Source organism: Apis dorsata, unplaced genomic scaffold (genome assembly GCF_000469605.1).
Source record: "Apis dorsata unplaced genomic scaffold, Apis dorsata 1.3 scaffold_247, whole genome shotgun sequence".
In the NCBI taxonomy this organism is placed as follows: Eukaryota; Metazoa; Arthropoda; class Insecta; order Hymenoptera; family Apidae; genus Apis; species Apis dorsata.
Window position 1 is genome coordinate 307,084 of NW_006263526.1, and position 18,168 is coordinate 325,251.

The 18,168-nt window shown below is 34.4% G+C and overlaps 1 protein-coding gene and 1 long non-coding RNA gene across 45 annotated transcripts in view; one reads left to right on the forward strand and one right to left on the reverse strand.

The window, feature by feature from the left end:
- LOC102677798 overlaps positions 1-14,215 on the reverse strand; it is a 21,111-nt gene extending 6,896 nt beyond the window's left edge. The window contains exon 1 of the long non-coding RNA XR_421818.2: positions 13,057-14,215. This is a non-coding gene — a long non-coding RNA (uncharacterized LOC102677798). The remainder of the gene's footprint in view (positions 1-13,056) is intronic.
- LOC102677929 (calcium/calmodulin-dependent protein kinase type II alpha chain) overlaps positions 1-18,168 on the forward strand; it is a 140,815-nt gene that overhangs the window by 100,068 nt on the left and 22,579 nt on the right. For 16 of the 44 annotated variants that reach the window (XM_006615913.2, XM_031510611.1, XM_006615914.2 and 13 more), the window contains 2 exons: positions 2,599-2,688; positions 14,960-15,016. The exons of 6 other annotated variants lie outside the window; for them this stretch is intronic. In XM_006615913.2, coding sequence (XP_006615976.1) covers positions 2,599-2,688; positions 14,960-15,016 — 147 coding nt within the window. The remainder of the gene's footprint in view (positions 1-2,598; positions 2,689-14,959; positions 15,017-18,168) is intronic. 22 more of the 44 variants (XM_031510612.1, XM_006615923.2, XM_006615922.2 and 19 more) reach the window with 2 other exon arrangements.

The window sequence follows — 18,168 nt, forward strand, 5'->3', positions numbered from 1 at the left end:
TACTATACCGTTGTTGTTTCTTCTTCTTTTTTTCTTTTTCGTTTTTCTTTCATTTTCTTTCCTTCTTTCTTTCTTTCTTCTTTTTTTGTTTTTTTTTTGTGAAACGTTGCAACGCTTCGCTGGCACGGAACGAAGCCGAGCTCTCGAGAGGAGCCATCATAAGGTAAAGAGGAACCATTGTTTTTTTTTTTTTCTCCCTTTTGCCCTGGCACCGATACGTCGTCTTGAGAGCATCGGCAGAGTTGCTCGAATTAATATGATTGATCACGATTTGTCTCGCATGCAGAACACGATGCACTGTTTTAACATTATGAAAACATTATGATCCTGTTTAAAAAAAAAAAAAAAGATATCCTTTTCCTTATATATATATATATCTCTCTCTCTTTCTCTTGCTTTATACACGTCCTTGTCCTTCTCTTTTCTGCGACTTCTTTTTGCCAATTTCTTCTTCTTCTTCTTCTTCTTCTTCTTCTGTCTTCCTCGTTTCTTCTCAACGATTTGCATCCATCTTCTCTCTATTATATAGCTATATAATAGTTCTATGAAAATAGATTAATTGATAAAGATCGATCAGGATTGTTTCTTCTTTTTCTCTCTCTTCCTTTCTTGTTTCACGAATCTTTTCAAATGTGGATATACAGTGATTAGACCGCATGGACGATTCGATAGAATATCTTCTCATTTTTTTAAGCGATCCGATCGACGTCACGATGTGCCATCGAGTGGAATAAATAATAAACTTAATAGTTTATTATTTTTTAAGGGTACAATTTTAATTCGAGGTTTTTTTTTTTAAATGTGTTTATAAGTATCGTTACGTCGATCTTATTGGTTATATATATCTACTGATTTAAAATCGAACGAATCGATATTGTTTCGATCATTCAGGGAATCCAATGATGTCGAAATTTCTTCGACACCGAAGGTTTCCCTTCTTTAGAACACTTCTTTCTCGATTTATCTCAATTCTTTTGACTTTTTTCTTCTACGTTTCGATTCAATCTAGCGATCGAGATATGCTTGTATAAAATAGTATTTGATTATTTGATCCTTATATCGATATATATCCCTTCGAATAAGTATAAAATTTCCGTCAAAGAATTTTCAAATTGTAGAAAAATCTATTTCAATTCCAAATTTAAAAAATAGAAAATATACGATATTGAAAATTTAGGATATTAACATCATCTTATTTAATTCAAAAATTCTTCCTTCTTCAAGCGCTCTTTAACATATATTATCAATTTATATTCCAAATTTAGAATTTCTCTACGAAAAAAAAAGATTACAAATATTATTGATTTAAAAAAAAATTATTCTTCATCCTTTAACAATTATATTTATATTTCAAAATTTTGCCATCGAAAAAAATTCGAATCGTAAAAATTAAAAAGAAAAAAACAATTATCCTTTCAATCAATTCAAAAATTCTTTCTCCTTTCTTCTTCTTAAGAATTTCACCGTGTAACGTTTAATTCTGCATAGTCAACAAGCGCAAAAAAAAAAGAAGGAAGAACGTAAGGATAGATGATTCCCATTCGTTCACCCCTCATTGTTTCCAAACTTCGCCTTCCAATCTCACCGCGACGTTTACTGCTCCTTAGAGCGCGTTTCCACGGGAACGATCTCTCTGATAGTTGGAATAATTCACCGCCCGAGGAAGCATCCAAACGAGAGCATCGTACTCGACGAGGTTACCTCCTCGATCAATTTTTCAACCGTAATTTCTTCCGGTTTTCTCCGCATTTTTTTGCCTCATCTTTCTTTAAACGAGACAAATGAAGAGATCCTCCACATGCGACGCTTTGCCCCAACACAATTCCATTCTCCATTCGAAATAACGTTATTTCTCTTATCGCATTCGTTTCATAATTTATTTCAGAATTGTTTTGAATTGGGAATTCTCCATCCTTTAAAAAAAGACACGAGTTTATCTTGATCGCTGATACTTAGACTGTGGATTTCTTTTTTTTTACAAATGAATATTAATTGAATGCGAAAATGTGTATTTATATGTACATGTTGATACATTATAACGTAACATTATTTCTTTTATTTTTTTTTTGATAAATTGGTACTTACTTTGAGAATATAATTACAAAATTTTTGCATTTGTCGATATTATATCCTCATTATTCTCCATTCACGAATGAACTCGTTACATGAGAAAAGAAAAGTATTAAATCCACAGTCTATTAATAATAATCTTTTCTGCTTTTCAACTATCTATCTCTCTCTTTGTTTTTAATAGCATCACAGAATTTTTCTGTGACTTCTCTCTCTTTCTCTCTATTCTTCTTAAATTCCAATTATTCCCAAAAATCTCCCGAATCGATCGATTTCCACAAAAAAAACACATCACCTCGTGCAACTGTGTGTGCTCTCGCTGTGATTTGTCCTCGCGAGAAAGAATAACCATTAACATCCAACAGCCTTCCAACAACTGGCCAACAATTAATCTCTTATTTATCTACTATTATTCTCTCTCTCTTTCTCTCTATTTCTCTTTATCTTTCTCTTTATGTTACTCTCAATCACTATCCGTTCAATCACCACAGTCAATGCCGATTTATTGAAACGCTCTGCGTGCTCCAGGTCGGAGCATCATCACGAAGAAGGGCGATGGCTCTCAGGTGAAGGAATCGACCGACAGCAGCACAACGATCGAGGACGATGACGTGAAAGGTAGGACCACCTAGAATCCTCTGTCTCTCACTCTCACCTTTAGAAAAAAAAAAAAAAAAGAAAAATCTTCTATTCTAGCTCTCCCTCTTTTCGCGCGTTTTTTTTTTTTCGTGCCCTCGATTCACAACTCAATCCTCCCTTCAACCCCTGAAATCTATGAGAGGACAATTCGGAGAATTTTGAATACCTCACCAATTTTTGTGTCGTCGTACTATCTTTCTAGGGCCTGGCTGTATCGAGAACGTGTGCCACACGGATTTTTTTGCCCTTTCTCTCCCCTCTCTGTGACCCCCTTTCCCTTTTCCTCCTTTTTCCAGCGTCGAGTGTATGCTTGGAATGTGCTGCAGCTGATCGAACCGATTGGGATATGATTTTATTGCGCTTTGTTTTGTTTAAAAGGAACGGTTTGAAGCTGTGAAGAGAGGCTGTTATCGATACTAGTATGAGGAATAACTAGTTCTAATAGTTTTTTTCTTAAACTTGAAAATTTTTATTCTTTCGCGTATAATTTGTATATAATCGAATTGATAATGTCAAGAAGTCTCACAGGATGTCTCAGTTGAAATTACCATTTTGATTTTTATTATTATTATTCGTTATTATTATTCGCAGTGAGAAACCTTTGGATGGAAATTGAATTATGCATACTCTGATATTATTGGTTTTTTTTTTTTGCGCGCGCATCGAAAGGTCAAATGAATCTTTTTTTTTTTTTTATAGAAAATGTCAAGTTACATAAATAATGCATCAGAAAACATAATTTCATTTGTAAAAACAAACAAAATTGATCTTTGTAAATCCTCTATGCGTTCATCCTCAAGAAAGTTAATAACATCTCTTGAAACCATTCAATTTCTATCCAAATATTTCTGTGCGAATAATAATAATGACAAAAATCAATTTCCAATAATAAAACTTTATACATTTATACACACGACAAAATTCGAAATAAATTCAAACTATAATAATAAATCCTGGATAAAATTTTCCTAGAAAATTTCGCAAGAATTGTCAAAAATGCTGTTCCAAATTTCTTGTGGACTGACTATCGCGCATTGAATTATCGTACAAAAGAAAGAATCGATACCAGCCTGTGTCACGGTTGAACAGGCTTCGAGATCTGTTCAAACTCGAACTTGGGTATCGGAAATTGGCGATGCCGATTCGTCTCGGCCCTCTCCAACTTTCCACCAACGTTCCAAGTTCCCACTTTCACGAGGGTGGACGACGATGAAACGGTTCGATCGGTCGGCTCACTGTTCCGCGCGTACACGCGGCCAACCGCTCGAGCCTTTTGAGCTCGTTAATTGTTCGAGCCAGCGAACCGGGACAGTTAATTCTCCCAGCGAGATTCCGCTAATGGATCGAATCTGAATTTACCGTTCTACCCGCGCTCGAAGCGCGGCTGTAACTGGATTTCTCGCTACCGGCCCGGATCCGAAATACCCTTCCCCGAAGGGTAATTTACGCGAATTTACTGAATTTACATTTTGCTTTTCGATGGCATCGTAAATTTTAAACGGCGGTCCATTTTGTGAAAATTTTTTCTCGAAGGGGTTGAAAAGTGTGGAAGGAAAAACGTAACGTTTTAACGAGTTAATCGAACTAATTGATGATTTGAATCCTCACAGATTGAAATTGGAAACCGATGAGGATTCGAGAAATCGGTCACGTTACCTTCTGGATATAGTGTTGTGCATAGAATATTAAGGTTTTCGTTTGATTTTAATTGAAAAAATGGAGTGCAGTTCGTAAATGGAGGAGGTATAAGTAGTATCTCTTTGGAAAGTTACGATTAAAAGAGAATCTTTTCTCTTTTCGTCCCTTTGGAACTACGTAACGAAATCACGAGCAGGCACTTGCGCGCGCATATCGGCCTATTATTAGAGAGATAGTTACTCCTGTTCACGTGCAAATCGATCGTTGGACAATAGCTCGAGTAGTTAAGTATCCCCTCGCTTTAACCTCGCTCTCCCCCCTTTTCAATAGCCCTTCTCAGCTATCCCATCTTATATTTACGTATACTCATGTCTTGATTACCGATATATGTGTACATATACGCATATGTCGGTAAACTTGTCGCTTAGGTTCGTCAATTGCGCGACAATCTTTAGTAGATTATCATTAACGATCTTCTTTTATTTGCTCTTTTAAATGAATCTTTTCGCCATATATTAATCTTTTAAGAGATTATAGAATTTATGATATATTTAAATTGAAATCATATATTTTAGTTTGTAAATTATTGTATTATATATAGTGATATTATATGCATATAATTTTCAAGTTTAGTTTTACTATGATAGTTGTAATAAAAGCGATGATCGAATGAACCTTTATATAGCACAGTCATGAGGATCGTGTTTAAAGGTAGAAGAGCTTTTTGTTCGTCTTTGCCCATTAAATTTTTTAGTGAAACTATCCCCTATAATTAATCTTTTCCATGAAACTATTTCTCTTCTCTTCGCCTCTTTGTAGACGTATAATATACATTGCGTATTACTATACTATAACTATACTATTACTATACTATTTTCGATCCGCTCTATCGAGGATTTCCCCCCCTTTTTTCATGGCGTGTATTATATTCGTGTATCGTATCTTTCCACGAGATCGTTTCTTGTAATTTTCAGGAAATTAGTATAGTCGTTTTTATTCTACGTTGCGATAAAGATATAGAGTATTTTTGTTCCTTTTAGTTGAGAAATTTATTCTAATTATAATTGTTAATTTTTTTACTTCTTTTTATTACTATGTAAAACGATTGCTATAATATAATTTAATTATAATATAGCAATTTTACATAATTACTTCTTTTTATAGTTACTTTAATTTTTATAGTAATATTTATTAGTTTATTATTGAATCTAAATATTTATTTATATATTTAACTATTTAACTATTATACAACTATTTTTCTATGTAATATTCTACTATTTTATATAGTAAGAACTCTATTATAATATTATTTTCTTAAAGATATAAGGAAGGGGCAATTGATTTAATTCATATTTTGAATTTAATTAAAACTTTTTATCGAAACATCATGATAATTATAATTATATAATATTATTTAAATTGAAATATCATTTATAAACACACTATTTCCAATATAATAGTCAAAGAATCGAGAAAAACGAAGAATAAATTTTTTCGAAGAAATCAAGATTCGAACCTGGATCAACTCTAATGAAAAGAGAACGCTCTATCCCCATCGCCACAAAACTCTCAATTTCTATTATGCTTATTTTACGTATATCTAGTGCTCAGGTTTATTACCAAATTTTTAAAGTTCAAATACTTACTTTCTTTATCGCAACGTGATCGTATTCGACTATATTTATTTCTTCATTCAAGCCACGTGAACATATGCATATAATGTATATGTAAATATATGTATATAGTAAAATCTTTAACTATATATGTAATGACTATCTCTCGTCGTCTCTATCTATCAGCGGCTCTATCTACTTACTATTTATTTAATAAAAACATATACTATCGAGAATATTACTCAAAAATGTACATATACAATTTGTACCCCTATCAATCTGAATTCTTGTCATTTTCATTATCGTACACCATCAAAACCAGCTCTGATAAAGCTGAACCGTTTCTGATTAACTTTTATGGCCTGTTCTTTCGCGATTTCTCGTCGATTACGATCGGAACACACGCACACACGATCATATCGATCATGGTAGATCTCTTAAACCATTCATTCAAGAAACAATACTCGAAATTATGGGAAAATTTTAATTTCGACGATGGATGAACGCTTTCAAAAACTAATTTGAGTTTTATTGGAGCTCATAGGTTGAAATTTGAAGAGTTTTAAGATTTTGAAAAATTGTTTTAATCGTAACATCCATCGTCTTTACGCGATTAAAATTTATTGTTCTTTTATTCGATGTGTTTCCGGAAGTTGTTTCCCTCCTCGGTCAGCTTTGAACTCACCTCTTTTCTTTGCGATATATTTGGAGGAACTGGAAGCGTTTCGCATACATTGCCGGAGCAGTATCATTACAGACCTTTCTACAGGATTGTACTTTCGCGAGAGTGCAATTCGTAATTCTTTCTTTAGAAAGAAATCTTTCTGACTCTTCTCTCCATTATTGTCTCTAATTTTTCAACTTGCTTGCTGCATCTCACGATATATCATTGAATCGAAAAATAATTATATTATCAATTAATTAAAAAAAAATCTTGCTATTTCAAACGAACTTTTCACGTATAGATATTATCATAATTATGTAAAAGTTGACTTCTCAATGCTGATCAATATCAAATGAAAGTAAGAAACAATGATTTTATCTAACGAATGAGAACGCGAAAGTGCAATCCTGATGATCCTTGGCGTGCATGCAACTAAGTTTCTCCTTTGTACACCGAAAACACCGATAGACAATGGATTTCATTCGCTTTCAAGATTCAGACACTTTATCACTGAGTGGATTGATTCTCGAGCCAGACACGAATACACTCGAGCACAAAATGGCAATATTACAGAGCACACAAACAATTGGATTCAAATATAGAATTCTCGATATCTTATTCGCGTTTCCTTCGATGCAAATCAAAAATCTGGAGATATCGAATCCATTGATTACGTATTTTCCATCGTGGATTCATATCCTTCCAAATTCTTTTTTTTTATCCGTAAATTGTCACATCTATCACGATTTATATATTTTTTTTAATTTTCTCTCTCATTTTTATCCGTGACTTCATTCTTAGAGGAGAATCAAGTGATTAAACAGTACAAGTAGATCATTTCTAGATGGCCAAAATTTAGCGACACGAGAATAGATCAATTTCTAGCCAACGACACGTAAGTCTATCCTCCCACATTGTTCAATCGCCATTTCCATACAGCAAGCGACTCGCTTTTGATATGTCACACATAGATCACACGAGATTCACTAGTTACATTCGATATCCTTTGAGGCTTTCAGAAGTAGCTTAAGTATCTTATAACGATCACAGAGTTGTTTCAAATAGAGAACGCTTGTGGAAGCCTCGAATATCGAATTTCATTTCATAAGTCTTCGTTTACGATTGAATTTACTCGTATTTGTTCCAATTATTATATACAATTATTATTGTACAATTATTATATACAACGACTTATGGAACGATCTATTATCACAATCATATCATACAAATCACATCAAGTCTCACACCAAGTATCACAAGTAATTCGTAGAACAGCTGCGCGAGGAACGATCGAGAGAACGCTATTTTCTTCACACAAGATGCTCACAAATCCATAACACGTGCGTACAATCGAATAAGATGCGTGAAACAACATTTGTGTACGTACTTCTCTGTATCAACTGTGATTCCAGAACGATAATCTTATGTATTGTCGATTATATGTGGGGTGTGGATACATTTTAATCGAATAAAAGAACACGTAATTTTTCAATATTATATAATAACAATTTTTCCATATCTTTGAACTTGAATGTTCGAAATATCATGAATCACCCTATATATAATTCGATCATATCGTCCAAACTTTCGTTTCGTATCAGCCTCAATATTATCTAATTTCTAACCTTAATTTTCGACGTTCAATCGTCGATCACACTCCCTCTTTACACAGAGAGACTCGTGATTCCCCACGGTTTTTCGAAACCGTCGTCGCCACCAAAATTTCAAAACGTAACGACGTAACGACGTTGCACATGTCCACGCAACGGTGTTCATCAAGTGGAATATCAAACGTTTTCCGCGGGGTCCCCCGTAGTGGCGCGAGGCGAAATTGATCAGGCACCGGCTCGAGTAGTATCAGACGGTATTGCGTCAGACAGAAGTATCGCTATCGGAAAAATCTAGGGTCCCGGCCAGTATTTGACGCGTTTACTGTTCGGTGAACCATATGTGTGTCAGGGTACTCCAACCTCGTACATTTATCGACATGTTTTTTCGATACTGACGCAAGTTTTAGATTGTTGTACAGGTACTTACATACAATTGGTCCCAAAAATATTCGTATATTTAGTTTTTAACTATGCTATTTGTAATTTTCTATTCAAAAACGATTAAGCTGTTTATAAAGAATTGAAAGATTACGAAATTTTTTTCTATGAATGATATAGTTAAATCTAAAGTCAGTCAAATATTTCTGGGATCAAGTGTGAATCTATATACACGAGAAACTTATTGTTTATTTATTATTATTAATTTATCCATTAATTTTTTAAGTGTATTAAAAGTACAAGTATTCAAAAAAAAAAAAAAAAAAGATTAGAATCAATCTTCGATAATAATTTACGTGTATCAAATCCCAAAATGAATTTTTTTATTCGAATCAACGATACAGATTTTAATAGAAATTTTCTTTTTTTGTATATCTGATCGATTGATCGATGAATTTTTCAAATTTCTCGAAGAATTCCAAATTTTTGCAATTCCAATGAACGTCCTCCCTTCCTTTTTTTTCTTTTTTTTTTTTTTTTTTTCCTCCTCAAAAAAATTCTGCCGCGTAATCGGTATGGCCATCACCATCCGTGACAGCCATTTTTCTTCTCGCTCGCTCGATCACCATTTTCTCATTCCACGACCGCGATCGATCAATCGAACCTCGACTAATTCGCAGAACTCGCTCCTCTCGATTCTCCTCTCGAAATATAATAACCTCTTTGCGATTTTTTTTTTTTTTTTTTTTTTTTTTATTCCACGAGGATACCGCGGGATGGAGATGAGAGAATGAGAAGTTTATTTGAAAAGTCTCGATAGCGACCACCACCGTTCTCTCGTTTCTCATTTTCGTCCATGGGCTACATATATTTATCCGCATCAGTGTGCAATTAGCGTGGCACAATAAGAGAGGCGGGCTCGGATGATGTAATAGAGTGGCGAAACTGTTGTGTGTGGCAAAAGTTAACGTTAACTCTGGAAATCTCGTTGTTCGAAATTTCACCTGTAATCGAGGCGTTCGACTTGCAGGGTTATTTATTCCTCGACCATTCGAAAATTCTGCGATTCGAACGATCGACAGGGCGAGATTGGAAACGAAAAGGGGAGAAATTTGATTAATCGTGATTTTTCGACGATGATAATCGCGTCGCTTTCGCTTTGTTTTTTTTTTTTTTTTTTCTTCACGTTCATCGAGCTTTCTCTCATTTTCATTCCTTTTCTATCTTTTCTTTTTCTTTTTCTTTCCCCCCTTCCCTTTCTTTTCGTCGTCGAACTGGAAATAATCTCTTTCCACTTCTTTCCACTTTTGTTCTTTCGTCATTTTTAACGAGAGGATCGCGTTTGAAAAAAAATTGGAAGGAAAGGAGAAAGTTTCAGTTCGACGTTCGAGATACAACGGAACAGTATCTCGAATAAATCATATAATTTCCGCCGCGCTTCTTCACTTTCGCTACCACCACGACGTTTTCCACGTTTATAGAGCGAGTCAGTAGCGATTAGCCATCTAGAAAGTTAGATTAGTTTGTGCCACGTTAGAGAAGCATCGTCCACATTAGCGAGCACACAATCAGAGATCGTAGGGAATGCTGCGATCTCGAACACGTCATCACGGTGGTATACGTAAGTCGAGACGAATAAAAGAAACACGATCATATTGTTTCTAATCGTTTTCTCATTTTCTTCTTTTTTGTTTTATTCTTTCTCTCTTTCTCTCTCTTTTTTTCCCTTTTTTCTTAACATTTGCCACTTGAAAAAATATTTTTGAAATATTTGTTTCAATATATAGAATAATTAGATTGAAAGTGGCAGGGTTAAGAATATACATATACTTCTGTTAATAATCTCTTTCATTCACACGCACACGTTTACACAACGATTCACATTGCGTTGGTTCCTCGCTGTGCACCACTTCGAATTATTTTCACTGGATCTTTCCTTCGAAGTCGAAGAAAGCCACCATCTTTAACGTCTGCCCATCTCTTCTATCTTTCTCACTTCTGTCTGTGCATCCTCCTTCAAACACGAATCACCACCGAAGACGAGAAATACTAAACTTCCCTGTTCTTTACAGCAATCTTAAATCTTCACAGTCTTCGCACAGTCTCTCTCACCGCCATGTGGCATCATCACCGAAAAAAAAAAAAAAAAAAGAAAAAAAAAGAGATAATACACGTCACTCCGGTGTTATGGATTTATGAACACCATCACTGACTTGCCTGTTATCAGTTTCGCCCATTTCTCTTCGCCACTATTCTTATTACACATCTCCACTATTACACGTTTTCGTGCATGGCTTGCATCCGTTTTTATTATTACTTGTCAACGAGGCGGGGATTCGTTCTCGAGATTGGATTTGTTTAATTTCATTGAACTCAATTTTTTTGAATATTCGCCACAAAAATTTGTTCGAACAAATAATTTCGATACGAGAATTAATATACTCGATGTAAAATCTTTTTTTATATTGAATTAATGGAAGAAGAAATAAGTATAAATGTTGAAGAAAAATTCGTCTTTGTCAAAGGAATGAGATACACATATGTAATTGTAGAAAAGAAAAGAAAAAAGATTACTCATTTAAATTCCATTAAAATTATTGAGGTTGTCTCGATATTTCCACACGATTTCTTCATTATTATTAGACGAAGCCTGGATAAAAAATCAATAAATCCTTTTCTATTTTTAAAATTTATACACCGTATCGTAATATAATAATATAATACATTTTTTACTCGAAACTCACGCAAGAGAGTGAAGATTATTATATTTTTTCCAACTGGCAGTGCGCATTATAGTTAACACGAGAATTGAAAATTGAAGCCCCTCCCCATTGAGAGCGAAGCCGATGCGAAGGGACAAGTTCACGCCTCCTCCGCTTTCACCACAAGCATGAAAACCGATCTGCTTTTTTAGACGTGTTTGTCGTATCCCATTCCGCTTGTGCATGCCTGTGCATCGACACACCCACGCTTTCTCGGAGTCGAGTGTACCAAAGCCAAAATAACCGAAGGGACGCTTCGTTTTAAACGTGAGAGATGTGTTTCTTTTTCTTTTTCTTTTTTTTTTCTTTTTTTTTAAGCGATTCTCTTCGACACTTTGATCGAAATCGAAATATATTCGCCTTCCAAAAAGGCGTGTCTCTTGTCCGAGAAACAAGAAATAAGATGGAAATTTCGCTCCTTTCTTTTTATTTATTTTTTTTTTCTTTATCCCTGTTTGAAACAACTCCATGAATGATAAAATGTGGATAAAATGTCGAGTTTCGAGATGCAACAATTGTCTATTATCTACGTCTGTCTGCCATCTATGTTCTTCCCTGCATCCACTTGTATTTATTATCCATATTTCTCTGTCTGGTTTTGATAGATATACAGGGTGATCATTCTTGTGATTATTCTTGTTATCCATGGATCGATACATCGATAAAAATATTTTTTTATCTCTGTACTTTTATTTTTATTATCAGATCATTATCGAAATTCGACGAAAAAAGTCAAATCATGTTTATATCCGTTATATCCATGATAAGAAAAAAAAAATGATTGATGATCAATTGATAACGAAAATAATCGAGGTGACTTTATATGCTGAGTCACCCTGTATATCCTGTAAAAAAGAATCGAAAGAAGAATTGTTTCTAATCCTTGCTGATTTGAGAATATATATATTGATATTTCAAAGAATTTTTCTTATCCCTCCAGGTTTATCTCGATTGTTCAGATCTTTTCTCTGTCTCTCTTTCTCTCTCTCTCTCTCTCTATCTTTTTCTCTTTTTTCTCTTTCTCTATTTGTGAAAGTGTGGTTTGTTTTTATTTTTTGGTAGAACGCACTCAAGGGTGCAATTAGGATCCTTCTGAGGAGAAGGATCGATCCGTCTTCATCGACGTTTTGCACGTTCGTCACACCGAACTGCACCCTCCTCCAGCACTTTACCTGGATTATTTTATCCCTGGATAATTACCCTGGATAGTAATCCTGTTATTCTCGTGAAATAATGGATTTGAGAGGGCAGAGTGTAAGAATTATTCGATCGATTGGAATTCAATTCAACATTTCAAAGATTTCTTTGAGAATATTTTCTGCAATTGGACATTCCAGAATGATTACTCTCCGAGAGTAGTAACTTTCAATCGCAAAAAAGAAAAATGTTCTTTCCAGGTAATAATATTATCTCGAAAGTGAATACATCATTCTCAATAATTAAACCGGTAAAAGAATCTCGAATCGAAAACTTTTGAAATTTTAAGAGATTTTAAGAAATAAATATCTTCTTCTACGTCAATCGTATACCGTTATCGTTTGACGAATTACCTCTCAAGACCTGCTTCACAGGCCACTTCGAACGTTTCAATTTTTCGACAGGAATGATTTTCCACCTTCTCTCTTTCTCTCTCTCTCTCTCTCTTTCTCTCTCTTTCTCTCCCTCTCAGTCGTGAACGCCACCCCTTTCTCCCCTTCACACCCCCTAATTCGAAGAGAACCCGAGTCTATATATGTATGATACTCGATCGAGAGACCAAATACGGGGAAGAAAGATAAAATATTCTGGTGCTGTTACAACTCTCTACTTCTATTTCTTACTTTATCTATCCGTCTGTCTATCTATCTCTATCTACTCTCATCTTCCGTTAGTCCGACATTTTAGAATTGTATAAGCTAGAAAGTATATTTACCATTTTTTTTTTTTTTTCTTTTTTATGTAGAATAATATCAATTTTTGTGGACTAGCTGGAACTCTGAGGCATTTGTAATGAAGGGGGGGAAACAAAAAAGAAAACGAAATAATGCTTAAAAGAAAAAAAAAAAATGTACGCTTCCTTTCTTAAATTTGAATACGCTTACGTTGAATGTTTATCGCTTTGAATGTCGGCTTGATTGATTTATCGACTACAACTGCATCGAACGCGATAATTATTCGAAAATTTAATTCTTAGAGTATATTGCGTAGTGACCCTTTCACGCTCGACATTATAATTGGTAGTTGAACGAATCGATAAAATTGGATACAGCCAGTCGCAAAGAAATATGCAATAAATCTTACGGATTTTTTAATGAAACCGTGTTTGTATATTTTCAAACATGTACAAACTCGGAAAATTTCGTTTAAAACAAAATTTTGCGACTTGATTTAATCGTTTTAAACTCACTTAAACTGTGTACAAAAATTTTTGTAATTGACTGTATACATATATATTTTCATCATACCGCTATATATCATTCACACGTAATGTATTTAAAGTACATATTAGATACTGCTAGTTTTAGTATCGATACATTTTACATCTGTAAAAAGAACATCAGGGATAAAATGTGTCATCGATCAAGAATAAGAATAAATATTATTCGATTCGAAAAGGGTTTATAAATCTTTTTTCTTTTTTTTTTTTTTCGTGGTTAAAATTTTCTTCGACAAATGAAAGATAAATGAGAAAAAAAGGAAAAAGTCGCGTTCGATGAGAAATCGAGCTTTGGCTATCTGCGAAAATCGGTGTTCCAAAGTTAACTGCCACGGAGTCCAGCTACTTTGCATTAATAAAACGCGATCGAGATACTTCGAAGTCGTGACATTTGGCCTCGAGCCGATTCAGAAAGCAAATAATGAAAGAGAGGTTAATAATATAAATCGTTGTCGTAGCAAAAAGTGTTCTCCAGTTTCAACGAATCTTTGTCTCTTCGTGCGAAACCTCTAAATGGAAGAATAATTCCTTTCGAGGAGCAAAAGAAACACGACTACCATGGACAAAGTTTTCCAGATCCTTAGACGATTATTCGTTAACGGATCGATAGCAAATACATGGAGGATGCTTGCAGAAAACTTGGCCCCGAAATTGCAGTCGAAATTAATTATCTCTTGAAAAATAAGGAGTTAAAGGAAACGTTTCGATATTTGAAAGCGTAGATGATAATTATATAAACGAAATATCAACGGTGAACTTTTGTATTTAATTTAAATAAATTTAACGGAATAATAGTAGATATTAAATGTCCCAAGAAGAGGGAAGAGAAATCGAATCTTTTATTAAAGATAAAATCTTTTAAATATAATTGTAAAATTCTCGAAGAATCTTTTGCTCTCTGATTCACTCGAATCTAAATATTACGAGAAAATATAAAAAGAAAAAAAAAAAAGAAGAAGATATCAGCTTAGTTGAATATTAAACGCGCGTTGGCTGGTCTCTAAATCTTTTTGTATGAAGATAAAAATATATATATATAAAGATAAAAATTGAGAAAAAAAAAAATAAATAAATAAAAGAAAAGAAAACGAAGAATGTAAAAGAATATATTTTATATAAAAAAAAAAAACTGTCGCATATTCGTGATGTATGTGTGTATTGTTGTACAGAGGATAAGAAGGGCGGCGTCGACCGGAGCAGCACGGTCATTGCCAAAGAACCCGAAGGTAAACCTTGCATATCGAAGGCCGAGAAACGTGTACGTAATACGCGTTTCGACGTCTCGTGTTCATGTGTATACATATATATATATATTACGTACCTCCGTATAGATTTACATATATATATTTATATACGTATATATTTCCACATGTGTTACGTGTAGATGTCCTCCGGTTCAGACCTGGCTTCCCCTGTTCTTCCAATTGCTGGTTACCGGTTCGATCGAAGTTGCTTCTGTGACTTCGTTTTAAAAAAATCCAAGTTAATTTTTCGTGATTTTCTCCTCCTTTCCGAATTATTGGAATCATTGTTGGATAAATAATTAATAACTTTCGAATTGGCAAATATCGTAAAAATTCATTAAGAAACTAAATCCAGCACCTCTCAAGCTCCCCTCTCCCCGCCTAAGAAAAAAAAATACCTCTACTTGCATTAAATCTCGAAATTGAAAAACTCAAAAAAAAAAAAAAAAAAAAAAATCTCGAAGAAGAAGAAGAAGAGGAGAATTAATCGTTCTCGTTAATCTTCGTTTCCTCGAGCTTTCACCCTTATTTTACATTCGAGAGGGGACACGAGAAGGAACAGGGGAAGCCAATGCCACTAGGAGCTCAGTGACGAGCTTCGAGCTTTTGCACCCCTGTCTGTTCCAGCTTCCGCTAACTCGTACTTCGGATTTACCGTCTCTCCAGCCTCCTCTCGTTCCACCACCAACTAATAAGGATTTCGCGTGCGTTGCCTCCCCCCCCCTCCCCCTCTGATCGGTCTGAAAAATCGGTGAACCCTCCCCTGAACTCCCCCCTCCCCACGTACGATTGATCACGAAGATCAATCAACCGTCCCTCTCCTTACGTCGTGCACGATCGTGTCCGTGTAAACGTACGCGTATATGTCCTTAATTGTGGTGTTTGATAAAAAAAAAAGAATATCGTTGTTATTTATTTAACGTTGAAAAAGGGGGGGTTTCACGTGATGATACACGTTGATTGGATCGTGTTGGAAATTTATTCGAAGCATGGTGGCATTTAATGGAATTCGTTGTAAATGGTAAGGTAAATGGTTTGTGAAATTTTGAGTAAGGGTAATTTGTTTTGTAAATGTTGACTTGTCGACTTTGGACACAGGTTTTTTTTGGAAAAATTGGATTTTGATTGGAATAATGTTGACATAAACGTGTCAATCTTATAGGCGAAGCAAATCAATCTCTGTTGATCTTTGTTTCGTAAAGCTATGAATATTTATATATTCAATAATATATTGTGACTAGATTTAATTACGATACACTTATCAATCCATAGATACGGATAGACGAGATAATTACTCCTAGAGTAATAAGAGATTTTTACTTACTTACTACGCTATTAACGTTATATCTCAATTAAATTGTTAAGGCAAAGGAAGTAAGTAAGTAATATCAGAAATTTATCAGAAATATAATAGAAACTGATATAATTTATCGAACGATATCTACAGTTATATATCATATTATATATCGTATCACGAGATAATATATTAACGATAATAAGGCAATTTTGTTAAGAAATAGAAATTTCACAAATCATATAGGAAGTGTAATGTATCCGTTCTCGATAAAAATTGTGTGTGAAAAATCACGTGATTCCCGTCTCGAGAACAAAAGAGATTCGCGGCATCTTGAAACGAAAGCGCCTTCCCTTGTTTGTCTGTTTCCATCCAATGTGTGTAATCCACGCACTCGATTTACGAAACGAGGGCGTGAACTTCTCGACACCGGAAGAAGCGTACGTCAACCTATAGTAGCGACGAGAAAATTAGCGTTCGAGGACGTCTGATCAGACATCTAGCGGATCTACTGCTCCCGAGGCGAGTAGAAACAACCTGTTTGTGCCGCGATATCTCGATTACAACCACTTTTTATCACGCCACTGTGTATATCGTTTAGACGTACAGTTAGACGTTGTTACGTAGGATTGTTGTTCTTGCGCTGTTGCGAACGTTATGCTGTTTAGGAAATTGAATAATATATATATATACACGTGTATACTGTTACCATCGAGCAGCTGGCTGTCGTTTTTTTATTTTTTTCTTTTTTGTTTGTTAAATTTTATTTATAAAAAAAGATACCATACTTCGATCCCCATAATTTTTTTAATATGTTTGTCGAAATTATCTTATTATTCATGAGCAATATTGGTGAAAGTTTTACTTGATTTGTTGTTTGTTAATCTAATCCAAATCGTGTATATGAATTATCATTTTGGGTATATTCAACTATCAATCGATTTGGGTTAGTTTTTTCTTAATCTGATTAACAACAAGAAGTAAAAATCTTCGCATCACTGCTCAGAATGATAACTTTGACGATATATTAAAAAAATCACTTTTCTTTGTAAATAATTATATATTTTTATTATTTTTTTTTTTAATTCTTCTTTTACTTTCGAAATATCTACGTAATTAATTGTTTACGATCACGAATTCGTGATCGAGATTAAAATGTCGTCATGGACGAGGAGGCTCTTGGACGAGACGTCTATGGCAGCTTGGCAACCTTGAACGATAAGTAGATCCAGTATCGTAAGCTTTAGCAAGTTTTAGTCGCCTGTGTTTGATCGAATAGATAGCCTGGATTCTCAGAGTTTTGTTGCTTAATCGTTTGATCGTGTTACACACGTAGCCAAAGATTCATCGTAGAAGTTCTCTTCTTCGCATTAATTCGCCACAAGCATTTCGCGATCGATGGTTCCCAACATTTCGAACGAAATCATCATCGATTAGTCTCTCGAAACGATTCGAGATTAATCATTTTTGATTGAGATATCGCATCGCAATCTTGAATGAATTCTTTTTCTCATCGATTAGTTTCTCTTTTAGAGTTCATTTGGAATGGCTGTTAACTCTTCTTCTAGTCGGGTTAAGATCGGTTGCGGCTGCTCAAAGTTACTTGGAATATAGAAGATCGAATATAGAAATCATCTGTGTAAAAATCTCGATTACACGGATATATTATGCAGCATGAGAAACGTGCCTTTAGAACATTATGCCTCTTAACATATTGCGAATCGGACACTTTTATTGCTTAAGTATGTATATATATATATATATTTTTGCATCAAATATTTTTATGTTAAGTTTAAGTTTATTGCCACTTGCCATTTAACATTTTTTCTTTTTTTTTTTT